The sequence below is a fragment of the Harmonia axyridis genome, chromosome 5 (assembly GCF_914767665.1).
Source record: "Harmonia axyridis chromosome 5, icHarAxyr1.1, whole genome shotgun sequence".
NCBI classification, from domain to species: domain Eukaryota; kingdom Metazoa; phylum Arthropoda; class Insecta; order Coleoptera; family Coccinellidae; genus Harmonia; species Harmonia axyridis.
In genome coordinates, this window is record NC_059505.1 from 28534663 (window position 1) to 28562330 (window position 27668).

Consider the following 27668-nt stretch of genomic DNA (forward strand, 5'->3'; position numbering starts at 1 on the left):
CTTTGAAATTTCACGTTAATAACATATAGACGAATTTTTTTTTCAGTTTTTCTTTTCGAAACTTTGAGAATTTGAAGTAGAAAAAATGTTGCCCTTGAAAGATTTTAAGGGTTTATTTTCATTATTGAAACCACTGATAATTCATATATCGATGATACTTATTTCCAATAAAACCCATCTTCTTTTTCATGTTTATAAAATAATAAAAGTACTAAAGAGCAAATAACGCCCGGTCCTGACCTGTGACACTTATGACATAATAAATTTCTATATACTTCAACTACTCACCGCTAGATGGAATAAATTTAAAAATCTACAGCGCCACCTCTAAACGACGTAAGGAAATCTCTACGGAAATTCTTAGAGTGGAAAAGAAGGTTTCTAGTTGAATAATATACTATAATCACAGTTATCTTTGATTCAGGTCCTCTTTATTTCCTGTATTTGAAGGACACTTTGCTACATAGTTTTTATGCATAACTTCAGAAAGGTGGTGGATGAAATAATGGGCAACAAATAGAGTTATTTGCCTTCCACATAGATTCATAATTCTATTACAACAGTAATGTCAAAGTTGTAGTGTTAGTTAGGTCATTATTCCAAGGGCAAAATAAATAATCAGTTAATTTTAGCATTTATTTCGAACATTAGTTTTCTCAAATTACGTAAAGAACGTTGTATAAAATACATAAAAATATGATCAACTTTCATCACTAAAGTTTCAATACAATGAGAAAAGAAAAGCAATAAAAACAGTATCACAAGTTTCCCAAAATTTAAAGTTGTACTGTATACCCACTCGCACAATATCACTGGGACAAGCCATAACAAATACCTGCTGACCTCAATAATAAATAATATCATTGTAAATTATAACTTTCATTAAAATAGTACGAATTGATTGAATCACAATTAATTTCAACGAAGATACAAAACTTAGAAGAAAAGATCCTCATCTATTTTTACAGTATTAGTACGATATCATTAAAATTTAATTTTACGTGCAAAAAAAATTCTACGATAAAATTTTTCAGATGCAATTGATTTAGAAATGATGCTCAAAAGTCATTTTGAATATTTGAGAGAATTTCACTGAAATTAAATTGATTATTCTAGAAGTCAAAAATTTTGTTTCTCAAATTTAAGTTATACATGATTCAAACTAAAAATTGATAGGAAAAAAACTAGATTTTTCAAAAATCAATGTTTGCGAAAAATGATGAATTGAATTTCAGAAATTTGGTTCCTGGGGTGAAATGGTTGAGCAACAAATTTGAACTCAAGTAAAAAAAAATTTGCAATCCTGCATCTTCACACCTATTCTACTAGCCCATCTATTCTGTTTCAATAGAAAACCCCTACATGTCCATTTGGAAAATATTTTCGTCCCTCTTAGATGACTTTTCAGAGTTGAGATCACAATCATTTTGAGTTTTCAGGAATTTCTCCTTCTTCTCTTCCACTTCAGATGCTTCACTTTCACTGTGCCTTTTATCATGAGCTTTCTTCTTTTTTTGAGCCTTCTTCTGATTCTTCTTTCTTTGACCAAGAATACTGGAATTGAATCTAAATAGGAGGAAAAAATAAGGTCAGATATTATTCAATAAATAACTCAATTGAATTTGCTTCTACTGAAACAAAGCATTTCAAAATCACAACAAGATTTCTTTCAAACTTTATTGCTTGATAAAAAGATATATCTATACAAATTGGAATGTAGAAAAACTAAATCTTGTACTTCACTATTTTTCAACTTGATGTTCTGATACTGCATAAAGAGGGTTGCCATTTTTCCTAAAATAAGATCAGTAATTTAAATAATATGTTTCACATCTGTTTCTAAGAGACACAATTTTGAGTTCCTCAATTTAACTAAATAACTTGTTCTAAAAAGTGAAGGCAACTTAATTTTTTTTATAATTGAAGTATTCTTTTCAGACCAAATCCTCGATGGAAATTATTTAACTGTAAATTTTCTGAATTTTTAGTAGGGCAATGGGAAAGTTTATATCTTTATAGTTTAGAAAACTGTTGTGAAAATTCAAGTAGAAAATATTCCTAATCACCTGTAAAGTTGTTTTGAAACCACATCATTGAACCTCACAGTTTTCTTCAGGCTTGTGGACATCTCGGATTCCTGTTCATTATTTTCCGGAATGGGTATATCCAGCCCCTCCCGATCTAATGAACCCATGCAATCGTCCAAACTGGATTCAGAAATACTTCTGGAGAACATCTTCCTAGCTGAACTTCGCTTCAGAATACCCCTGCCCCTGCAGGGACTCATACTACTACTAAATTCATCTCCACTGGACTCATAGTATGATCCATAATTAGTACCACCTTCAGAATTTTCTTTGAAACTGTTATCTTCAACTGAGCTTGAGATTTTTTGGGTTTTTACTGATTTTGTAATACCTTCATCTTCGGTATCAGGGTTCTTTTCTTCTTGACTCCCTTTTTCATCAGATTTAGATGAGAATTGTTGTTTATGAATGGCATTCAAAATATGGGGTTCCTCCACAAATTTTTTTTGTAATTCATTTTGAGAAGTGCCGTACATATACCAAGAGCACTCATTATCACAATTATCAAAAGGAACTTTCAAGATAACATTATTATCCCAAACTTCAATCGAGACAGAGTCTTTTTGAATCGCATTCACTGGCAATTTCAGCATAAATGCATAATGCACTTGATAAAAACTAGGACTAATACTCATGAACTTAACATGAACGGTTTTATCATCTTCATCAATTAATTTTTTTAATGATTCAGAATCAACCTTTTTAACGTGGAGTGTAAATGCGATAGTATCATCAAAAACATGACTGGTAAACTCAGGTAAAGAATATTGTATGTCATCTTCGAGAAACTTAGTCCTAAATAGTTCATCACTTTTCACTAAATGTTTACTTTCACACTCATCATTAACTATTATTGCTTTTTCGATATTTTCTTCCTCGGATTCGGGTGAAACTGGGGAACTATGATCACTTTCAACACCACTATCTTCTTTAGCAGAATCACGTCTAACAAATATAGATTTTTTCTGGACAGGTAGTGTTATCCAAAGCTTTCCTAATGCTTTATCAAATTTAGCGTTTCCAGCATCTTTTCCAACACGGTATGGTAGAGTAAGGTCTAATTTGTACTTGGCAGGCTTCTCACTGATCAATTGTACTGTTTTTTCCGTTACATCTAAAATTATGTCATCTGCTGATTTCAATAAAGGCAAATCTATTTCGATAATTAATTCCTGAGGAATAGTTGTATTCAACTTAGACTCCTTATGTTCAGTAAATTCCTCCATTTCTATATGTCGGCGATGTTTAATGAAAAATTTTGGAGTTGTATATGGCGACTTTGGATCTTGTGTTTTTTTATTACGTTTAGATTTTCTTTGTTTAGGAATTTTGTAACTTTGTGTACATTCATCTGCTTGAGCATAAAGTTTGTCATAAAACTCCTTCTCTTCGGGAGATCTTTCAACAGGTCCTTCAGAGGAAGGTTTTCGAATAACACTGGCTCGTGCCATTCCTTTGTACTTCAGCTTAGGAAACCTTAGGTTATTTTTATCCAATTCAACATCAAAGTGTGTTTCAATGGCATTACATGCAGTACTGTTAACCATATCTCTAAATGCATTGTTTTTTTGTGCTAAATGCAAAGTGTCTGGGTGAAAAAGTACATCAAACACTTTACATCTTTCTCCTTTATTATCTAAGTCTTCAGATGGTGGAGATAGAGAATGGGGTAGGGACCACTCCAGCCCCCTCTTGCCTTCCTTCTCAGAAGGGGAGGAGGAGGGTTTTTTGACTAAATCATTACCACAAATATTGATAAAACATTTTTTGTCGCCATCAAGGGTTGTTTTGATGACATAACAAGGAGTTGGATGCAAAAATGTTATATCATTACCCCGTTCTTTTTCCAACTCAGTAATTTCCTTCTCATACAAAAGCTGATTTTCCGGATCTTGAACTTCCTTGACGTAATCCATCAGTAATTTTCGAAATTCTTCCTTTTTTAAGGCTTCGCCAAGTCGGTCTATTTCCTCTCTACTGAGATCCAATTCCTTGAATCTCTCGAAAGAAGGAGAATTTTCCATGTTGAATGAGTGTTCCAGGAACCGGCACACACAAACTCTTATTACGCAGTTAGCAAATGATTATATAAATATGCACCAAATGTTATCTGACAGCACCCAAATGAAAATAAACAGTGTTGTACAGTCTAGAATTTTCCAGTTGTTCACGTGGACTAATCAGAAATCAGCCGGGAGTCCTCGATCGATGTTGCCTTTTTTAGACCGAACCTCTTAACCTATAAAAATTTATCACAATTTATCTACTGAATTAGTAACCTGTATCGGTTAAAATGAACCGAAAATAATTGACTATGAATTTTTGCATATATGCAAGACGTATATGCAACACTAGTTCAATAAATTTGTTTGATTGAATACAAGACGCATTTAAAATTTCCTGAAATTCCTTAAATTTCTGTGATGTTTGGCAAGCTTACAGAGGACAAGGTCATTCACAGCGCCAATTTTGAGTTTTCAATTACATATCATATGTTATGATGATATGTTATGAATAATAATTCTCTTGGAATTATTCTATTTATAAATATAAATACGGAAGAAAATGTGTCAATATACGTATTCTGATCTTTTGGTATTTAAGGAATAGACAACATTATTATTATTATTATTATTATATTTAGATTTCTCTTTTAACGTTGAAAATTCCACGTCATGTAAAACTTTTCGGATCTGCTTCGTAACCTATTAATGTAAACAAACACGTGAATTTATCAAGGCGTTTATTCGTTTGCACATTGATTATAATTGAAATTATTTCAAGTCCTTGAATTGAGTTGATACTTGATATCGCCCCTTATGCATAACCGGACGGCCGCCCATCCACTTACTGAACTTGCTCAATGCTGCTTGTCTTCAAGATCGGAAAATCTTAATTATCTTCTCATGTGGAAGAGTGATTGAGTTCAATATTCATTTGATATTTCGATTTTCAAAAAAGTATACAAAGCATTCCTACGAAATCTATAGTTTTTGAGGCATCGAACTTTTCTGGAAAAAATTAAATCTGGAATTTCAAGCCATGGTCTATATTTTATAGTATATTTTTCTCCTGACGTTTTGTTTACATATACAGTTACCACCTTTAAAAGTTTTTCACTCAGTTGCAGGAACGTTAATTAAAATTAAATGCCCCATTAAGATTTAAATCCTCCATTTAGAAGTGCAGGTAGCCAATAGGGTCCTCCTACTGGAGGTGTAAAATGTTAATGACGGATTTAAATTTTAATTAACTTTCCTGCAACTGAGTGTTATATGGTCTCAGATTATAGCAAGACACTGTAATGCTCAGAACTAACCAGTTCTATTGAATAAGGGCCCTTTCAAAGAATATTTGATTGCATTCTTCATGCAACAAAATGATTGTATATTTCAAAAACGTGTGGTTTTTTATTTTCGCTGTTTCTGATAGGGATGTATCGTTCACGTCTATAAATGATATATTTTTTGAAATAATCGAAATGTTTTTATTTTAACACAATTGTGATTTTCTTTTAACTACTTCATTCTCTTTTATTAATATCTCGATTGATACTTAATTCGAGTTGTAGCTATTTTGATCAATGATAATAATGAGTAGGAAGGAAATATGAGAATTCAATAGATTTCTTTTACTGTTTTCAATTTTTATACAAACTGCGTACGGTAATTATTCACTTAATTAATGGAAAATTAAACTCTCATTATATATGGCTTGTTTTCTGAGTAGTTTGCAGGCCAATTAGATACAATTCCAAGCACACAGATCTTCAAACTTTCATTGCAGCTCCCTCCAATTTGAACAACATGAAAGTTAAGTAGGTGAGGTATTTTGTAGTTTGACCTAAGTCTGTCTGCGTTGTCTGGTGAGATCCGAAGCACCTTTCACCTTCAACGAAGATGATACAACACAACAAGCATTAATTTCAACCTTTGTTCACTTTTTTCCCATCTATAAGAAGACATCAATAAAATCAACTCCAAAATGAATATGTACTTCAAAGTGAGATGTGTACTTTACTATTCTACCCTTCTGACTATTATCGTGTTTATATTTTTCTTAAATACCAGTGAAGACATGGGTGATTATGGATCGGAAGTAATGATTATGGATTTAGAGGAATCGTATACTGCCGCTAGTCAGAGGATGGTCACAAAGTCAATGGCAGAGCGAGAAAAAATGGACGAGATCAACGGTTATTTTCTGTTTTTGAATCAAGTGCCGAATTGTGGTGGGGAGTTTCTGGTGTTTTTATTGCAGAAATTGCAAGGGTTTAACAACTATAGGCATGTCAGGATGAGAAGAGGACCACAGGTTGTTTCTGAGGTGGATCAAGTAAGTGACTAATTTTTAGCATCACTCAAATTGGTTCATCATATAGGTATCATGATAAGTAAATTTTTCCCAAATATTTTTTTTAATTAAGTAGACACCAATATTTCTTCAACTGAAATAGCGTTTATCTTAATTTACTTATAGTAATATTCTCAAGGGAGAGGAGACTACAAGAGATGCAAAATGTTCATTCTGTTCGCATTTATCAATGTATATATGATAAATAAACATAATACGAGTCATACACAGATGTATAGCATTGAATTGTTAATCTGAATGTTATGAACTATTTTGATTGAACTCTTATTCGCTATCAGACATTGTGTTTTGTGTTATTGTGATTAGGGAGATGTTTTTTATACCAGACAAATTTTCTATACAATCAGCACTCAATATTATTTATTTTTATCATAGTCGTTGACCTCAAGTTTGATTTCGGATTGGCATCATTTCCTTGTATTGTTGATATATAAAAAAATTTCTATCAAGTTTAAGAAGCTCAAACAAACGAAAATATATAGGTATACCTACCAGTTTCGCTAGAGAAAATGAATAAAACGTACCAATAAGTTTCACTTGAGATATCGAAAAGAAATCTCACTATTTCATAAGATGATCCAAATCCGGTTAAATCACTATGCTTGTTCGATTTTTTACGTCCTTGATGAGAATCTTTAGAATCGATTGCTGTAGACATTCACTGCTCAATCGATTTTATCTATATCCTATAATTTGGGTCTTGATTCAGACATGCCAAAGAAAAAATTTTGCAATGTTAAACGTTGAGAGGATATTGAAATGGCACAATGAGATATTATATACTTCATACCAAAATCTTTATATTAGCTTGGATGTTCATTTAGAAATCGTATTTTGTATTGTATCGTACCATTGCTATTGTACAGTTTTTGTGGAATTTTTTTTTTAAATTCAATTTTTGAAGAAGACTCATGGATCAGGTACTCGATGAAGAATGAGGGCTTGTGTAAGCAAGTCATATTTGAGTGCTCGCTTGCCGAAATAAGTGCTATAGGTATTTATCATTATTTTTTCACGATGTCTGTATTTTTTTGAATTTTGAGCCGATAATAATTTCTGAAAATTGAAGAACGAATTTCGACTAACTTTTGACGAATTCTTGATCAATTTAATTCTGTCCGTCCATAAATACCATAACTCTCGAGCGGAAAACCTTAGAGAGAAACTTAAAATTTTTAACTTTAGATTTTACGGATTCGACTCAGAATGAATTGTACATATAACAAATTCAACTCGTTTACAATTTTATGTTATTCTCATCATCAGAACCAGCGAAAATTCAAGAAGTATATCCGGAAAAAATTACTCAATATTTCAGAGTGATAACAGGATGCAACCGAGTCCAGATTTTTCGTGAAGATACAAAATAACAATTTCAACTTCGCCCAAAATTTCATGTTGATCACGTGATCGGAACCATAGAAAATCCATGCAGAATATTGAAAAAAATTGGCCAATATTTTCCTAATAACCAATACTATTGGGTTGAAATTGGGTTGGAATATGCAAAATAATGTTTCGAATGTTTTTGCCGAATTTCAGGAGCACCGCATCATAGAAACACCTCATCTAGACAAACTAACCGGCAACAATGACATCATAATAAATCACATCTCATATGATGCAAAAGGTGCATGAAATAATCAGCCTTTGGCACCCATTGGTGTCAATGCATTGACTCAAGTCACTGACTTAAATCAGTGCATTCCTCTATTTTTTCACTATAATCAGGCGAATATGAATAGCTGTGTCTGAATATAACGAATACAGTTAACGCTGTGAAGTGTTTATCGAGGTGTTCGAATCAATTCTAAAATGGGGATGAAATTTTTAAAACGATTATGATTTTATATCAGAAAAATTGTGTTCAGTAGCATAACAGCAAACACAAAAATTATAGATCACAATGATCACATACAATCATAATACATATGTATATATTACTTATTTCAATATTTAGCCCTAATTGTTGATCCACTTGTTTGTGTATTTATTTCAATCAATGTACAAATGAGCACAATTTTAGGGTAAAATAAAAATAACTCGGCAAAAACTCCGAAAATTCTTCTAACATGCAAACCTTCTATATGAACAATTTTTTTTTCAGGATGATATTATCGCCAGTATGTATGAAAGGTTGAGAAATGAAGCCATTCCTTTAAGTTTCGACAAGAGTGTATATTTCATCAATTTCACCAGATATGATCGGCAATCTCCAACCTACGTCAATATTATCAGAGACCCAATAGAGAAGCTGTCTTCAAGGTTCTTAATTAAATTAGCTAAAAAACAAATATTCAATTAAATATATTTCCAGATCAATTGAAGGTAGGGAAAGTAGCTTGCTGAAATGCATCCATATGCAAAGGAAATGTATGATAGGTGATGAAATTTATGAATTCAACATCCCATATTTTTGTGGTCAAGATGAAAGATGCAGGTGAGGTATTATTCGTGTAGATGATATGAGTGATGACTGAGAAAAATTCAAATCGATGTATTTTTCCAGGAGTGGAAACAGTGAATGGGCATTGCAAATGGCGAAAAGGAATGTAGAAAAATTTTATCCAGTAGTTGGTATACTTGAAGACTTAAATATGACAATATCTGCCTTGGAAAATAAACTTCCCTACTTTTTTAAAGGTGCAATACAAATTTTCGAGGAAAAACTATCAGGTTGGAGATATAATCAATTTTCACGACATTTCTTTCAAATGATTATTGTTCTTGTAGTGGTCCTTCCAAAACATGGCTTACAAATGGACCCTATCAAGAAAGACCTACTCAAAAGCGTGTTGAAAACCGAATACGAATTCTACGAGTGGATAAAGAAACGGTTGACGCAACAAATCAGCAGATGACCTGGTTTGTATTAACTTTTATTGTAAGACTGATTATTTTATAATGTAAATAAAGTTACCACATTTTTTTATTATTCCAATGAATCAATTGTTCCAAATCATCGCACATTCAGGATTTATTTAACACATGCATTCATTTTCTCATGGTGAATTATTCATGATATGCAAGACATGGGTGAGGTATTACTTAACAATGATGAAGAATTTTTACGATCCTCAACGAAGTTCGAATTGGCTGCTTAGAACGAAACAATTGATCTCATTAGCATTATTAGTGTTTGAGCTTTTCTTGAACATCCTTCCGCTAAGACAGAAGAAGTAGTGAAATAGTGATTCGAATTCAGCACAAATATTTACCACCTTCTTCACACATCTGCTATCACTCCATTATATTATTTAATTGAACAATGCAGTATTTTTCGAAATTTTCACCAGAGCAATATTTAGTATTCCCAACTACAAACAAAAATGAGATATTCCTCGGATCATTTTAATAAAAAAACTTCTTTAAACATCGCCTCCAAAAACATTGTTTTCGAAATACAGGGTGTTAAAGATTGATTTTTCCCATGTTTTTTCTCACATATTCTTCCTTCACAAAATATATTCAACTTAAATTCGGCAAAGATATTCCAATTTAAAGTTTTCATCGTGTAATTTTGAATGCAAATCTATAGGGTGATATTTTCTCTGGAACAGTGTCCGCTTATTCTTTCCTCCAGAACCTTTTTTTTTGGTGGGCCACTGGTAGTTAAGAAAAATGTGAAAAAATCTTTGATGCAGTATTACACCTTTTGGTTTCTTGTAGTTTTGTCGTATCTGCTACCAATTTTAAGAGGAAAAATTTAAACATCTCTAGTAATCCTCAGGCAAATCCAAACTATTATTAGAGATCCAGTTAGTAAGCTGTGATGAATACATTAATTATAAGTTTTGGTCCTTATTTACCCAATATCTAGCGAAGATTCATAAAGATTCTATAAACTGGCATAATCGAAAGTAGGACTACAAGAAACATTCTGTTTTTCTTAAAATTATCCAAGGAATATTTCATTTTACTTGGTAACTCCAATTTAGGAACATTCTATATTTGCAAATATTCTTGTAGGAAAGCTATTTCTCTTTGAATTAATCAACTATTAGTGGATCCGCCAGAAATTATGATTTTGTTTTAGTGTAATAATAATTGATTTCGAAAATACCAAGAGCAATCATTCTAAATTCGATTTCAATTGACTTCCATTATTAAATTTGCATATTTGAACAAATTTATGTTAATTTTCATTTGACACCTCAATCTCACAGTGAATACTTTTTTCTTCTTTTTGAATGAAGGAACCGCAGCATTTCATTGGATTAACTCTGTCTTTACTTGATGGCAATTTATTTGAATCGAATTATTAAATGACAGTTAATCTATTGCCACATTTCAATGATGAAAATAGCAATAGTTCCTCTAGGTAGTAATTGACATTTTGAATAACTGCATTTAGAATGCAGTAGAACCTTTTTGGTCCACTTGTAATGCCATCTCGTTCAATCATATATTCTTCATCTTGACATAACATTTGAAAAATTACCTGTCCTGACGTCTACTGGTAGAGGTCAGTCAAGTTGATGGAAATTTTTCTGGTCTCTGAAACTGCCAGAATTTCCGGAACTGTTCAAACATCCTCTATTATCGCATTATTTTTATATTGTTCTTTTTTTCTTGATATTTTCGATGTTTTGGTATTTATTCTGCTATTTGAGAACTAGATAAACCAAAGATTTTAAAAATCAGCCCAGGAGATCTGTAGTTACTAATGGTACGTAACCAAATACAACTTTGATTATAAATTATAAAGGTACATGATCAAAATACTTTCTTTAGAGAATAATTCATAATAGCTAGAATGCTATTGAGTAGTTGAATAATCGAATAGGTTTAATGTATTTCATTAGTATAGATTTGAAAAAATTGAACAAGAATCATCTCTGTACAAAGGCGTAACGAGGAGAGGGGTTTTTGGGGAATAACACCCCCCAATTGATTAGAAGAAGTGAAAAAATATTGTAAGTAAAAATAAAAAAAAAAAACATTTTATTTTTCAAAGTGGGGGTAACCCCCCATGAGTCAACTCTAGTTACGCCAATGTCTCTGTGGAAGTAACGACTATAATCCACCTGCGTATAGACTTAAATTACTTTTATTCTTGCATCAAGGAAAAGATCCTAAAATTGAAACCATTCTTCGAAATAATAAAAAAACCCTTTTAAACCAAGTCATAATTTATTCCTTACATTAAGTCGATAATGAAAATCATCAAGCAAAACATGAAGCAGTGTTAGTCAAGTTTTGTATGAGTAGAGTTTATCATTTCTTCTTCGCATCTTTAAGACCTGCTCCAGCGTTGAATTTGAAGAAAATTATATCTCCATCTTCCACCACGTAGTTTCTTCCTTGCTGTCTGTACTTCCCTGCTCCCTTACAAGCAGATTCAGAGCCCTCTTCCTTGAAGTCTTGGAACTTCATGACTTCTGCCATGATGAAACCTTTCTCGAAGTCGGTATGGATGCGACCTGCAGCTTGTGGCGCCTTCGTACCTTTCTGTAATAGGAGTTTCGATTAGTATAAGCTAGATGTCTCTGGTTAAACCTAATGAAGCGGAATACACCAATGTTGAGCGATAGAAAAACGAATAATTATATTGTAGCATTAGATTCGCAGTAAATTTAATCCAAAAATCATATTCCTAGCTTATTAAGAGTTGAATTTACAAGATGGAATTTTTTTTTCACAATATTTTCGTTCTTGTTTCAGGGAAATAATGACCTATTATTCTGTAAAATATTTGTGATTTTCGACTTTTTAGCCGAAAGTGGTTTTAAGTGAATGTGTTCGATTTGGTGGTAAAAAGTTCAAGATCGTAATAAAAAATGTGCTAGAGACTTGAAAATTTCAGTATAGGTTCAGGAAGCCATATGAAATTTTGTTTTGCCAATAGACAAAACACTGAAAGGAACAGGCATCAGACTAATGGAAAAATTGTTACCGGTATATTTTTCTGAATTTTTCGTATTTTGTAGAATATGACTTCTTGAACAAGAAATTCTATGGGTCCAACTTAACTAGTATTCGAGATACAGGTTGTCGAAGTTGGAAGGCATTTCTTTGAAATAACATTTCCGTAGGAAAATATCTTGAATGAAACTCTTATGTGTGACAAATATCGCTTACCAACAAGGTAAGAAATTTAGACTGGTTTTTAATGGAAATTATTGTTAGATAAACTTTATTTGAAATGAAATTCGTTTAGTTAATAATTCACCCTGTAATTGAAAAAATCGTCCGAGGAATTGTCCAATTTTTTGTCATAACTCTTAGTTCGAGTACACTATTATGTATTATGTCTACTGCTATGACCAGTTTTTGAGGTACACAGGGTATTGAGGGGCGACCATTATTATATGTATTAAAAAAGTTGTCAAAAGTTGTATACAATGAAAATTTCATACAGAGTAAAGGTAAGAGACTCGTTTGTTTTTTGATTCTTCAAATCACTAACTTCTCCCAAAATCTCAAAATTTTTTCACTAGTTTTACTTTTGCTGACCGAGAAGGTTCTTCAAGATGACCCAAATGTGCTTTAGTTTTGCGAACTCTTACTGCAAAACTTTCACCATTTTTGTAGTGAATGTTAACTATTTCAATCCGTCGTTTAAGCGTGTATTGTTCCATTTTTCGTAATGGCCTAGTTTTTACTTGTCAAATGTTAAAAGATAACAGCTTCAAAAGTGACCGTTGCCCAGTAGCGTGATTTTCAAAATGAACTGAAGGTCGAAGTAAATACTAAAATTAATAAAAATAAGTAATTTTAAATATTCAGTTTACAATCAGAAGTTCCTAGGCTATCCAATACAATCTCAACTCAATCTCGAATTCCACATCTTGAAATCACATTCAAGGATTATTTCGCGTTATTTCTAATTCCATTTCATATAGTTTTTTTTAATAATTCGAAGAGTTATTACTCCGATCAATCAAACAAGTGAATGATGATTGAGCAATCTGTTACTCAATCGGAAATTTTGAAGCCAGATATTGCTATTGCCATTTTTCGAGTAGCATGATTGCATATTTTTTAAGAACGAGCAATTCCAGCATCCGTCGGCAACTTCGTCGGCTTTAGGAAGTATTTTTGGAGGAAGTGTTCAACTATGATATTTGATGAGAAGAAATAATAATGAAATTAATTTCACGGCATTCATACAATTTTTCAATTCTGAAAAAAGGTCCTCCTCGAGCGGGATTCGAACCCGCAACCTCCGAATAACCAGTTCGACGCTCAATCCACTAAGCCACCAAGGAAGCTGAAGATTCTATGCAATGAGGAACCACTAATCTCACTTAATATGCCTTACGAACTATATGAAGGGTGTTTTTTTAGAGCTATAGAACTTTAAATTGCAATAAAACAACGATGGATTATTCGATTGACATGAATTTTATTTATCCGCAAGATAATCTTGTGGCATTACATTTCAAAATATGTCATATGACCGCCACGGCTGGCTCGGATGTAGTCGGCAATAACACGGCGAATGTTGTCTTCCAAATGGTCAAGGGTTTGTGGCTTATCCGCATAGACCAATGACTTTACATAACCCCACAGAAAGTAGTCTAGCGGTGTTAAATCACAAGATCTTGGAGGCCAATTCACAGGTCCAAAACGTGAAATTAGGCGGTCACCAAACGTGTCTTTCAATAAATCGATTGTGGCACGAGCTGTGTGACATGTTGCGCCGACTTGTAGGAACCACAGCTCCTGGACATCATGGTTGTTCAATTCAGGAATGAAAAAGTTAATAATCATGGCTCTATACCGATCACCATTGACTGTAACGTTCTGGCCATCATCGTTTTTGAAGAAGTACGGACCAATGATTCCACCAGCCCATAAAGCGCACCAAACAGTCAGTTTTTCTGGATGTAAGGGTGTTTCGACATACACTTGAGGATTAGCTTCATTCCAAATGCGGCAGTTTTGTTTGTTGACGTAGCCATTCAACCAGAAGTGCGCTTCATCGCTGAACAAAATAAAATGGACGTAGTGCGCAATACGTATTCCGCACAGAACCTTTATTTTCGAAATGAAATTGCACTATTGGCAAGCGTTGTTCAGGCGTTAGTCTATTCATGATGAATTGCCAAACCAAACTGAGAATAAATCACTTGACAGCTGTTAAATCGGAAGCCATCTTGAACAGTAATGCCAACTTAAAGTTATATACCTCGAAAAAAAAAACACCCGTTTTAATATAATTCGCAAGGTTTGAGGAATGTTGAAATTAGAAAGAAAATAATACCGTCAGTTATCATCGAATCATCGTGATTAAAGAAATAATAATATTTCTTTGAAATACTGAACCTACTACTTACCTGGTGGCAACAAAATTCGAATTTTATCGAAATTATTCCTATATCGAAGTAATAAATTATGATGGGCTATAAATAATAAACGAATTTCCTCTGAATTGATGGTATGGTATGTATTTTTGGGGACAGGGGTGTCTCCAGCCCCAAAGCCGCCCTAGCTGCGCTAATGCATACGCATCTTTCTCGAGAGGCAGAGTGGCTTTCTCGATTTTTTTCAAAACGCTTAAGTTACGCGACATCTCCGGTTTCCCCTAGGATCTCCACGATCCTCCCCTTGTGTAGCGTCGCAGGACGAGTAACAACGATAATTTTCGACTGGGACGATTCCGAGACGTCTGTGTCCTTTATGCAAATCGGAGATGAAAGGTCCCATTTTCCGACGTTAGCGACGTCGAAACGTAAACTGAAATAAATTAGGGAGAAATTTTACCGCCGCCAATTTGCATGAGAATGCCCCTCTCTTTGCAGACCCGTGGTGGAAAAACGCGGACGCGGAAAATTCCGAGGGAAAGCTACGTGCCCCGCGTTGCGATCGGGAAAATCGCGTATTATCAAGTCGGCGATGGGTTGGAATTTTTTTCGAGAAATTTTGTGGTGTATTTTTTCTGGGTTTAGTGTACATTAACGTATTCTCCGGTGTTTGTGTTTTGTATCGGAATAGAAGCAGAATATTTTGTTGCTGTAAAACATAATTTTGATAATAAAATGCCTAGTTTTGAAGTGAATGTAGTTCATAAAGTGATAAACACAGATAGAGGGAGTATATGTCCCCAACGTGGTAAGATTACGCTGTAGGATTGCGATATAATAATAATAATAATAATAATAAGTTTATTCATCCATTAAGACACCATACAAAAGGTATATAGGATAAGTCAACATGAAAAAAAAATTACATAGAAGCTTAAATCTAAGACAAAATATCAACACAATATTCCCCAACTGAATAATAACATTTTTTCAACAAAATTTCCTTTACTTCAAGTTTGAATTTACGTAAGTCCAGTGATTTCACAGAAGATGGTATGTGATATATTTTCAAATTCACAATTTTACTATATATTCATGAATGTATATTATATTGAATATGCAAAATTGAATATTTGGAATACCTAATTCCTAATTGTCGAATTCATAATAAGCAGTATATTTATTATATTCTGTATCTACCTGCTGAAATCCAAGGTTTGCCAACTTTTGCTCTCCTAGTGTCATCGGTTGTTTCACGTCGTTTGGCGCGCTTGAAGTTTATTTTCTGAATTTCTGTTTATTTAGGTATTTATATCAATACATTTTGAGTTACTTCTTCTTCTTCTCCAACCACGACAGTGGCTACTAACGGGTGTTTTTTTTCGAGGTATATAACTATAAGTTGGCATTACTGTTGAAGATGGCGACCGATTTAACAGCTGCCAAGTGATTTATTCTCAGTTTGGTTTGGCAATTCATCATGAATAGACTCTCGCCTGAACAACGCTTGCAAATAGTGCAATTTTATTTCGAAAATAATCGTTCTGTGCGGAATACGTATCGCGTACTACGTCCATAGCGATGAAGCGCACTTCTGGTTGAATGGCTACGTCAACAAACAATTCTGCCGCATTTGGGGTGAAGCTAATCCTCAAGTGTATGTCGAAACACCGTTACATCCAGAAAAACTGACTATGTTTGGTGCGCTTTATGGGCTGGTGGAATCATTGGTCCGTACTTCTTCAAAAACGATGATGGCCAGAACGTTACAGTCAATGGTGATCCGTATAGAGCCATGATTACTAACTTTTTCATTCCTGAATTGAACAACCATGATATCCAGGAGCTGTGATTCTAACTAGACGGCGCAACATGTCACACAGCTCGTCCCACAATCGATTTATTGAAAGACACGTTTGGTGACCGCCTAATTTCACGTTTTGGACCTGTGAATTGGCCTCCAAGATCTTGTGATTTAACACCTCTAGACTATTTTCTGTGGGGCTATGTAAAGTCATTGCTCTATGCGGATAAGCCACAAACCCTTGACCATTTGGAAGACAACATTCGCCGTGTTATTGCCGATATAGGGCCACAAATGTTGGAAAAAGTCATCGAAAATTGGACGTCCAGATTGGACTACATCCGAGCCAGCCGTGGCGGTCATATGCCAGAAATCATATTCAAAATGTAATGCCACAAGATTATCTTGCGGATAAATAAAATTCATGTCAATCGAATAATCCATCGTTGTTTTATTGCAATTTAAAGTTCTATAGCTCTAAAAAAAACACCCTTTATATGTCACATTTTGAGTTAATTTGAAAGTTTGATTCATTATGAGACATAAGAAGTGCGTTCTTTGTGGAGAAACTCGCGAATTGAGTGAAATATCGTATCACTGATATGTTTTCATTTCCGCGCGCTTCATATCAAATTGGATAGTTCATGTTGACATATACTCCCATTATCTCTGTTTATTATTCTGAGATGTACCTAGTTACCTGACAATTATAGATGAATTTGTTGAAATTTCGATTTAGCTGTCATTTTTGTATCTCTGTATTTATACGGTTTTATCTGTACTTTTTTATCTTCATCCCCTTCATTTCTATTTTCTCGTTTTGTGTTTTTTTTTCATGCAAAATTTTAGGTAAGTCAGATATATTGTGATTTAGTGAGTTCTTATCAAGAACGAACTCTTTGTAATAAAATGAACACAATAAATTAAAAATGTTATTTCCACATTGATCCAAATATTCGAACAAAGTATGATATACATAGTATATAAAATATTGACTGAGATCTGCTTTTAATTTTACTTTGTCCATGGAATTTCTAGAAGTTCAGTGTAGAACGAAGTTGAATGAATTCTTTGTCAAAAGGTTAACAAATAATATTGAACAATCTTCATATTCCCCTGATATAGCTCCAGACGACTATTTTCTTTTCCAAAACTTAAAATACCACCAATTTTCAGTCGATTTAAGAAATAAAAGAATAATACATATATGTATTGTGTATCAAAGATTAATTTCCGGTATTTTTTGGCGTCATAGTTAGAAATATTAAACTTACTTGTATCGTCCAAGCTTTCACCTCGTCATGGCCAGCAGTGAAGAAGTATTCCAACTGAAGTGCTTTATAACCGTTGACTACGATCTTATCTAAAGCGCTGAAAGATTTGATTAGTTATTAATTTCATTATACATATATACAAATAAACAGGAAGATTGATAATAGTTGCATTTTTATCAAAAGGAAATAGTTTTCGAAATAATTTCAAACTATATAACACAAGATCATGAAATAGAAAACATAACATGTATAGTCAAAGATACCCGAATAGAAATTTTTTAAGTCTAGCTTGAAGCATGGGCGCCCGCAGAAATTTTCTCAGGGGGGGCAAAATGAAAATTATTAAAAAACGATAAGGCCTCCATGATTGTCATTGAAAACCGCAAAATTGTTGTGAATCCATTACTTTTCTTTTTTCCTTGTCCTTTGGATTGAAAAAGTTATATTGTGGGTGTTGTGCTGAAAAATGAGGCAATCAAAATCTCAGGGGGGGGCATGGCCCCCCTACGGACGCCCATGGCTTGAAGTTTATGATTTGAACTGGTCAGGGAAGTGCCATTTCAGCTTCATTCTCGTAGTTATAGATTACTCAAGTTGAAAGGTGAAAAAAATGTTATTACCAAAATTTGCCTACAGAAAATATTTTGGCATAATAATGAGAAAAATCTATCGAAACCAAATGAAATAAAAAATAATCATTTCAGCTTCGTGCAAAACCTTATATTTATAGCGTCATTAGAACCATGGAAATTTCAAGACGAATATCGAAAAAAAATTTTGGCACCTGATACTTCTGAGTTGAGGATTTGCAGGTAAGTATAAAATAACAATTTCAAGCTATATGCGAAATAACGCGCTGATCGCGTTATCTGAACCATAAATAATAGCACATACTTTTTTTTTCAGTATTAACAACAAAAACATTAATTTTTTTGTAACTTTTTTTACGTTATTTAATTATCCTTATAAAAATGAAATGCCTTCACCTATGTTTATACAAAATTCACATATGAGAAGTAGATAAATGTTTCGTTTTGAAAAACCGATGTTTTTTATATTACAAAAAACTTGCTTCAAATGTTTTTTCGTTTTTTTGAATTGCAAAGTAGGTATGTATTTTGGTTGCAATTCATACTTCACAAAATGTTAATATTTTTGTTGTTATTAATGAAAAAAGTATGTGCTATCGTTGTATTCCAAATAGAATGACAGGCAATTTCCACTGACAATGGTATACAGGGGGTGCCATTTGAAAATGAAAAGTGAGGGGTAGCTACCACAAGGCTGTCAAATGTACGAACCTTTTCAATACATCATTGGGATGGTTCTTCGGTGTAATATAAAGAAATTTTTTCATTTTTTTATTATCTTGTCAAATAAGCTAGATATTGCCTGTATACGATTACTTGGGACACCGGTATCTTCTCTCAGAAACCTCATCGAAAAGTACGGAACTCAATTCCAACCTATAATCGATTTTCTAAAATTCCCAATTCCACATTTCAACGTCGAATTCTTGGAGGGGACCTCGAGACAATGGCTCGTTGTCTCGGTATCTAAACCTGGATTAATCGGACTCGCCACGACCCAGATAGCGGTTAAACACTGTAATCACCAATAATCGACCACCCTCCTATAGTCACCGGGAGAAATTTCAAAATATCAAATGATCCGATCTCGGAACCTATCATTAGGAAAGCGCCATCATGTCCCAACAAAACACACTCGTCTAGGACGCGCCTAAGCCGAATTCAATTTCGGCAAAAATGGTCGTGTCGTCGATGCTTAATCATGCGCTCTTTCCGTGGATAATTTTATTCTATTATCATAAGGTTGAAGAAGTCAATCTCTGGGGAATATTATACCAAACTTCTTTTCAACTTTTCACTTCGCATTTTGTCAAATTTACAAAAATAACGCAGTTATACAACAATATGCGTTGAGCAATGTTATGGCTTGTTGCACCAAACTACGTTGCAATTTTCACTTTACTTTTCAACTTTGAATTTCACATTATTTAATTAAAGAGTTGCGAAATAGTTTGCTTCATCGAATATTCATTCATTTTCAAAAACTGAAAAGTTATTTTCATTCTGCCCCAGTGGATTTTTCGAGTTGCAAGGCATTAGGCGTTTTTCATTCTCTGATCCATCTATTACTTTGCTTCCGCCGTTTTGCAATAGATGGCTGTAGCGGAAAGTGGTAGTCGAAATAAATAGATCATAGATGTCATAAAATAAGCTTACATATTCGTAAATATAACGCCATCGCAATAGTAGTCGATTTATATCTGCTTCATAAAGTTATTCTCGATGAAACATGTCAGCTTACGAGCCAAATTCTCTTCATTTGCGGGAGGTTTTTCTTAAATATGAAAAACCTAAGGCTGAGACTCATCGAATGCTCTCAAATACATATGGTGAGGCCGCTATTAGTGAAAGAACATGCGGAGAGTGGTTTCAATGCCTCAAGAACGGTGATTTTGACGACGAGAACCAGTATGGCGGTGGAAGAGAGAAGGTTTTCGAAGATGCAGAATTGGAGGCATTACTTGATCAAGACTCGTGTCAAACAAACAAGACTTGGCAGGATCATTGAGAGTGCACAACAAACCATTTCAAAACGCCTGAAAGTCATGGGAAAGATTCAGAAACAAGGAAATTGGGTACCGTATTAGTTGAAGACGAGATATGTTGAACGGCGTTTGTTTGCTTGTGAACAGCTGCTTACAAACCAAAGACGGAAGGGATTTCTGCATTAATTGTGGCTGGAGACGAAAAATGGGTTCATTACGATAATCCCAAGCGCAGAAAATCATAAGGATATCCTGGACATGCTTCCACGTCGATGGCCAAACCGAAAATTTACGGTTCCAAGGTCATGATTAGTATTTGGTGGGACCAGCTCGACGTAGTGTATTATGAGTTGTTCAAACCGACTGAAACAATCATTCGATCATTATCGAATGTAATTAATGCGTTTGAGCCGAGCATTGAAAGACAAATGGCCGCAGTACAACGAGAAACATGATAAAGTGATTTTCAGCATGACAATACTCGATCTCAAGTTGCGAAAGTGGTCAGGACATACTTGGAAACGTTGAAATAGGAAGTCCTACCCAACTCGCCGTATTCTCCAGACGTTGCTCCCTCGAACTATCACTTGTTTCGATCAATGGCACACGGCCTGGCTGACCAGCACTTCCGGTCATATGAAGAAGTAAAAAATTGGATCGATTCGTGGATCGCTCCAAAGGATGACCAGTTTTTTCAACGCGGGATTCGTACGCCGCTCGAAAGATGGGAGAAAGTAGTGACCAGCGATGAACAATACTTTGAATCATAAATGTATAACCAGTTTTTTAAAATATAGCCTTGAATTTCGGAAAAAAAAGGCGGAAGCGAAGTTGTGAGCCTATGTTCGTTGTGAATGTATATTATACTGAATTAAATATATTAATTTTATATTTGAAATCCGATATTTTTCCTGATTGTCGAATTTATAATGAGCAGAATATTTATTTTCTCTAATTCTGTGGTTATTCCGTTCATTCTTCCACAGTTTTCATGGTTATATTTTATTATTCTATGTTGGTACTCCGAACTTTCCGCCACGGCTTTATCTGTCAATTCATCAATTTGCCTTAAAGAAATCAGTTCTGCCAACCAACATTCTTCAATGCAAAAATCACTAAATTATATTTATGGAAATATTTCATTAATTACAATGAAAATGCAATGAATTAAGAGAAAATAATGTATAATACCCGTACAGAAGGCTCATTCTACCACTCGTTCATTCCAAAACTCGCCACTTCGTGGCTCGTTTTTGAATTTTGAACTCGTGGAAGAATATCAATGCCTTCTGCACTTGTATTATAAATAACTATTCTGTATCTACCTGCTGAAATCCAAGGTTTGTCAACTTTTGCTCTCCTAGTGTCATCCGTTGTTTCACGTCTTTTTGCGCGCTTGAAGTTTGTTTTCTGAATTTCTGATATATTTAGGTATTGATTCCAACATATTTTGAGTTAATATGAAACGTTGATTCACTATGGGACATAAGAAGTGCATTCTTAGTGAATAAACTCGTGAATTGTGTGAAATATCGTATCACTGATATGTTTTCATTTCCGCGCGCTTCATGTCAAATTTAATAGTTCATGTTGGGGACAAAATGTGCTTACTGAAAATGACGTATGCCCCCTTTATCTATGTTCATTACTCTGAGGTAGTGATTGGAACACCTCGGTTGAAAAAAAAAAACGCAGTTTGCTAACAATAAATCCCGACGCAGCGAGCATCAATACAGACTGAACGTCTCTAATAAAGAAGTTATTGCCAAATTGAATCCTTTCAATATTAGTAATTGCTCGAATATTAATATGAATAAGAATTAGAATGTTTCTGCTAATATGTGTGGTATTTTCTGTTCTGTTTAAGTCAATTAAGAATTAAAATGTATATAAAAGAAATGTGTCGTCTCATTGATATGTTATTCTACACGGTTACCGAAAAAAATATTGTACGCAACACGCCCGAAAATGGTTTTTTGGACTCGCAGACTCGCTTACGCTCGTCCTGGATTTTTGGCTATTCGTCCAAAAAAGTCCTATTTTCCGGACTTGTTAAGTAAATTACTATTTTACTGGTTAGGCCAACAAATTGAGTGAAAGGTTCAGTAGCAGAAATGCAATGGAACCGTTTCAGGATTTACAAGGATTTGCAGACACACTTACTGACAGACAATCATTAATATTATTATTACAAAATGGATAAGATAGGAGGCATACAAGCCTATATGTCTCCAAAATTGAAACATTAGGCGCATTGCACGTGAAGGAAAAAAGTGAATGTTAGTGGTGATTGGCACACCTAGGACAAAAAGATTCGTTGAAAAAAAAAACCGGAATTTGCAAACAATAAATCCCGACGACGCAGCGAGCATCAAAAAAGACCGAACGTCTCTCGTATTTATATTTATATATTTATATACCGCGCTTCCTAGAAACCCATCATCCCCAATTAGCGGTACCTCCGTCCCACAATACGAAGATTACCGCGCGGTTTTCCGTCCCCCTCATTGTTCCCCCGGTTGTTTTCATTAAATGCGACATTCGGAGAAACCGTAATAAAGAAGACAACGACTGTTTTTAATGCGGTCAAATGACGGGGTAATTTAATTTGAATTTCACGACGACGGACCGACCCGGGGGTCTGTACCTGAGTGCAGAAGAAGCGGGGGCCTCTTCCGCCCGCCCGACGACCGCGCCCGAGTGTGTTTTGTCGTCCCGGAACGTCCACCGCCACCGCGCCCGTTGCGGGACGACTTGGGAGCATCGCCAGATGGGACGGTTTTTTTTCGAGAGACCTAACGATTTATGTGGGACATGTAACGAATGTGAGTACACTGCACGTGAAAATATGAGGAAAACACTGAAGAAACAAGTTTTTGAGTGACAATCGGGGCCACCGCTAGGACCGGCAAACCGGACATTTTGCCGGGGCGCCAAATTTTAGGGGTGCAAAGTCAGTCGATAACACAAGACATACTTTTTGACACAAAAATGTTTTCTTTGTAGTAACATAATAAAATTTCCAGGAGACAATTTATTTGAAATCAAATAGGCGTTCTCAACTATAGTTATGAAAATACAAATAGGCACTAAAATGCACCCACGTTATCTTTTCACTATGAACATATAGAGCAACGTACTTATAAACAATTCAGGACGTTTTTTGATGAAATCGACAAAACTTCCTTCGATAAAGGACCCCGCACGTTTAGTATGGGAAATGGCTTTGCGTGAATTTGGCTGAATTTTTGATATGTTGTAGTTCTTGATGAACTGATCAGAAAAGTCCTTAGTCACAAAGCTCAAAAATGGACAGTTTTCGAGATATGGAGCTTTGAAAATGGAATTTTTGCAATTTTCGGGGTTTTTGCTCATCAATCGGATAGCTCTCATTTCTGGTTGGGATGGAATTTTGATGTTCGGCGGCCAGAACCCGAATGAGAAATGATCTTCCTTGGTTATATTAGGCACCGCCATCGATAATTTTTTATATACTGCTCCACATTGGCTATGAAATGAGATACAAAATCCAAGATCTTCCATACATCTTTTCATGCCACAAGATGACGCCAGAATAATTCACATGACCGAGAACCGACATATTGTGAGATTTTTTTAAGAGAGACCATAATTACTGAATCCTCATATATCTGATGTCCAATAATATCAAATATGTTAGCCGAAATGTTCATAACCAGGTATCCCGAGCTGTAATGGGGGAAAATGGGAAAATCATAATCATATATCCTCAGGGATAACAATTGTGATCACTATTGATGTCATTTACATCTGATATGCGAGTTGTTTCCCACAAATCTCGATAATCTGACAATGGGGTGCCAAGACATTTTCCTCAGAATGTCTCGAAATTGATGATAGCATCTCACAGACAAACGAATCCCTGAAAATGTCTGCAGTTTTGATGCAATATAGTACTGTACGGGTAGAATATAGAAGTCTAAGTGTTGGAAGCTAACTATGAATGGAACTTCCGATATTAACCCACGAATTCTTGAAAATAATTTTTTTTTCTATGAACTTTTTGAACTTCACACATACAAATGAATACTATCTAATAATATGATCGTTGGCAAAATGAATAAGTAGATCAATCAAAAACAATATAATAATGAGAATAACATTCATTATAATTATAACAATAATGATAATAAACAAAAAACTTTTAAAATTATGAAAAAGATGTATGGAAGATCTTGGATTCTGTATCTTATTTCATAGCCAATGTGGAGCAGTGTATAAAAAATTAACGATGGCGGTGCCTAATGTAACCAAGGAAGATCATTTCTCAGTCGAGTTCTGGCCGCCGAACATCCAAATTCCATCAAAACCAGAAATGAGAGCTCCCCGATTGAAGAGCAAAAACCCCGAAATTTGCAAAAATTCCATTTTCAAAGCTCCATATTCCAAAACTGTCCATTTTTGAGCTTTGTGACTAAGGGCTTTTCTGATCAGTTCATCAAGAACTACAACATATCAAAAATTCAGCCAAATTCACGGAAAGCCATTTCCCATACTAAACGTGCGGGGTCCTTTGACAAAGTGATTCTAAGTTCGAGAAGACGATTTCATATGAAATTGAAATGATGCCTGAGAGGAATGACAAAGGCTCCTTCGAAGAAAATTCAGATAAATAAGGCAAGCAGGGGCGGCAAAATTTTTTTGCCGGGGAGCCAAAATGTCTGGCGGTGGCCTTGGCGCCAATTACATCCTTGAAGACCGCATGGACAGGGTGTATCATTTGATTAGAATTATTGTTTTAGAAATAAAGAGGAGAGTTTGGATTTTTTAAATGGGACATCCTATAAATTAATTGATAACAATTATACAATAGACACAAAATGAGTTGAATCTCGAAATAAATGAAACATATCAATAGAGAATTAGAACTATTTAGAGGGGTATTACAGGGATATCGAAACCGTTAGAAATACAGGTTGGCTTAAATTACAAAAAAGTTGCATTAGTTAGGGATGAGTTTGGTGTGTTAGATCCAAAATATATCCAATGGTTACCGAGATATATCGAAAAAAATCGATTTTTCCTTTTTCCTGTATCACTCATTTGTTTCTGGAGATAACTTCACGAAATTCGGTTTGTAGCCATCATATGAAGAATCTATTGGTGTCGTCAGAATTTTTCTGTTTTCCATTGTTTCAGAGACACGATAGTCAATTCTTTTTTCTTATGGACCCCATACTGGTTCTCCTTATGGAATGCTCAAGAAAAATATTACGAATTCAACAATGTATCACACTCTACAAAAATATCGAGTCTAGCTAGGCAAATTTGAACTTCTTTCTATTTTTTTGTTTAAGTAGTAGGCTGGTGCCAGAATTGTCAAATAACTTGTTACTTCGTTCAGTTGTTATGTGAAACCATCACTTTAGTTTTGCGCTGACATACCACTAACTCTTGACGCATTGGAAGCCAATATTCAAGCCATTGACGCCATACGGCCAGATTTATTGGAAAAAGTAGTAGTGAAACCTTGGATTGATCAGTCATATGGCGGAAATCATATTTGAAAATTAAATTATATGAAATTATATACCAGATTGAAATTCGTTCAACAATATTTATGTTTTGTATTATTATTCAAAGTCTTCAAGTTTAAAAAAAAAACAACTTTAAAAATAGTCTCCATGAACTTTCATATTATTATTGTTTTCCATTGAAGAAAATAGGAAACACACATATTTTCAATGGGAAAATCCAATAATATGAACAGGGCCGGCGCTAGTAATTTTTGCGCCAGAATTGATTTTCTGGCTCCTCTGATGAAAGAGCATCGATAAAAACATGACCTCCCTCATAATAATACAGAATTTCCTTCTTCCGATGAAGAATCTTGCAATCGCGTTCAAAAGAAGAATAGATTCTATTGAATGAAGAATATTGAAATATAATATTTCACCAAGTGTTTCCAAGATTTTGGTTGAAATAAAACATCAAAACAGAACAACTACATACACAAAAATCAGAATGATGGAAACATACATATATATCGTAAACATAAAAATAATTGATATAACAAATATGTGTTCCGCTTAAAACATTTACCAATAATTAGTTACTAATGCAAAATCGTAGGAATTTTCCACATGTTGAATGTGTAAACATCGGCTTCCGAATAATTCGAAGCAAAGGTAGTGTTGTTGTTCGTCTTTGTGAAATACATAATGATTTTATACCTCTTTTAATGAGGCTAATAGGGAATTCTGTTTATGTTGTTTGGGCTGCCATATGTTATTATGCAGGGAATGTTGACAAACACAGCGGAGCGGAACAACTTCATGTTGTTTTTAAAAATCAAGAATGAAATATGAAAAGGCGACCAGCAAAATGGGCCGAATTGCCGACCCTCGAAAAAAAGCGCCTGAAACGGTCGATCCACTGTTCCGCCCCTAATGCCGGCTTTAAATATGAATTCAACTAGTATTTGAAGGAATAGAAAAATGAAAAATAGAGATGAAAATAATTTTGACAAACTCGAAATTAAGTATGTTTCACACAATTTTCTCTCTTTTTAGAGATACGAGTATATGCACCAAACATTGCTCACCTGGTAACATTGTTGTCCTCCAAGAACTTCTTCCTGAGCTCGGGATCCTCGTACTCCTCCACCAGCTTGTGCTCGAAGGCCCCGGAGAAAGGTATGATGAGCGCACCTGGATCGTGCTTGTCAACCCATTCCTTGATCTTCATCAACCTGCCGAGAGAAGAAGGGAACCAACGTGAAATAACACACTACATAGAACCATCTACACGACTTTTCGTGTCGGTTAACAATGGAAAGATATTTCTGGACGAATTTCTCTTTTTCACCGCAAATTGGCGGCATATGTTCAACGACGTCATTAATGCACGTAATGACGTTATACGTGTATAGAAAGTGTAATTACGGGTTAAGGACAATGTGAAAAAAACTGAAAAATGGATAAATATACGGTTTGGGAAGGTCTTTTGTGCGATAAAAACGGACGATGGTTTGTTGGCAGGACTATTGTCGTATATTGTCGGGTTGAATTATCGGCTTCTAAATAGGGTTGATTCTTCCGGCGGATTATTTCGATTTTTGAACCGATTTAATGAATTGGTGAGGAAGGAGCAAAAAAAAATTTGAAAGTTTCATATTTTCATGTCATACCAGTTTGCTATTTTAATTTTCTTGCTTAGTTACCTAATGGTATTATTGAGTAAATTGTTTCCGTGGGTATTATTTGAATATTTTTTTTATAGTTAATGTTAAAATGTTATTATAGCAACTCTTCCGAATAGATGAAG

General features: G+C 34.5%; 3 protein-coding genes and 1 non-coding gene across 6 annotated transcripts in view; 1 reads left to right on the top strand and 3 right to left on the bottom strand.

The window, feature by feature from the left end:
* Positions 1 to 622: 622 nt before the first annotated feature.
* Positions 623 to 4277, bottom strand: LOC123679912 (protein kintoun). 2 transcript variants are annotated; one of them, XM_045617473.1, is made up of 2 exons: positions 2067 to 4275; positions 623 to 1566 (listed from the first exon to the last, which is right to left on the bottom strand). In XM_045617473.1, the coding sequence occupies exons 1-2, from the start codon at positions 4109 to 4111 to the stop codon at positions 1359 to 1361; spliced, it is 2253 nt and encodes a 750-aa protein (XP_045473429.1). In that variant the 5' UTR covers positions 4112 to 4275; the 3' UTR covers positions 623 to 1358. The 2 variants fall into 2 exon arrangements, with proteins under 2 accessions (XP_045473429.1, XP_045473430.1); XM_045617474.1 differs by lacking the exon at positions 623 to 1566 and adding an exon at positions 1664 to 1794 and having other exon boundaries at positions 2067 to 4277.
* Positions 4278 to 5861: 1584 nt separating this feature from the next.
* LOC123679915 (uronyl 2-sulfotransferase-like) lies at positions 5862 to 27030 on the top strand. Of its 2 annotated transcripts, XM_045617479.1 has the most exons (6): positions 5862 to 6422; positions 8569 to 8726; positions 8779 to 8901; positions 8971 to 9137; positions 9195 to 9326; positions 26915 to 27030. In XM_045617479.1, exons 1-5 carry the CDS (start codon positions 6072 to 6074, stop codon positions 9320 to 9322), a joined length of 927 nt encoding a protein of 308 aa, XP_045473435.1. In that variant the 5' UTR covers positions 5862 to 6071; the 3' UTR covers positions 9323 to 9326; positions 26915 to 27030. The 2 variants fall into 2 exon arrangements, with proteins under 2 accessions (XP_045473435.1, XP_045473434.1); XM_045617478.1 differs by lacking the exon at positions 26915 to 27030 and having other exon boundaries at positions 5863 to 6422; positions 9195 to 9396.
* LOC123679914 (obg-like ATPase 1) overlaps positions 11576 to 27668 on the bottom strand; it is a 53570-nt gene continuing 37477 nt past the window's right edge. The window contains exons 8-10 of the mRNA XM_045617477.1: positions 26947 to 27093; positions 17789 to 17885; positions 11576 to 11912 (exon numbers count right to left, since the gene is read on the bottom strand). Coding sequence (XP_045473433.1) covers positions 11679 to 11912; positions 17789 to 17885; positions 26947 to 27093 — 478 coding nt within the window. The 3' untranslated portion in view covers positions 11576 to 11678. The remainder of the gene's footprint in view (positions 11913 to 17788; positions 17886 to 26946; positions 27094 to 27668) is intronic.
* On the bottom strand, positions 13600 to 13672 carry Trnat-ggu. Its single transcript has one exon. It is a non-coding gene; the product is annotated as a tRNA-Thr (tRNA).

Excerpts from the sequence above, each read along its gene's own strand:
- LOC123679912 (XM_045617473.1), bottom strand. The coding sequence starts at position 4,111 with ATGGAAAATTCTCCTTCTTTCGAGAGATTCAAGGAATTGGATCTCAGT. Across the intron at positions 1,567-2,066 it reads GTTTCAAAACAACTTTACAG|ATTCAATTCCAGTATTCTTG; the intron begins GTGATTAGGAAT and ends CCTCCTATTTAG.
- LOC123679915 (XM_045617479.1), top strand. The coding sequence starts at position 6,072 with ATGAATATGTACTTCAAAGTGAGATGTGTACTTTACTATTCTACCCTT. Across the intron at positions 6,423-8,568 it reads TTGTTTCTGAGGTGGATCAA|GATGATATTATCGCCAGTAT; the intron begins GTAAGTGACTAA and ends TTTTTTTTTCAG. Across the intron at positions 8,902-8,970 it reads GGTCAAGATGAAAGATGCAG|GAGTGGAAACAGTGAATGGG; the intron begins GTGAGGTATTAT and ends GTATTTTTCCAG.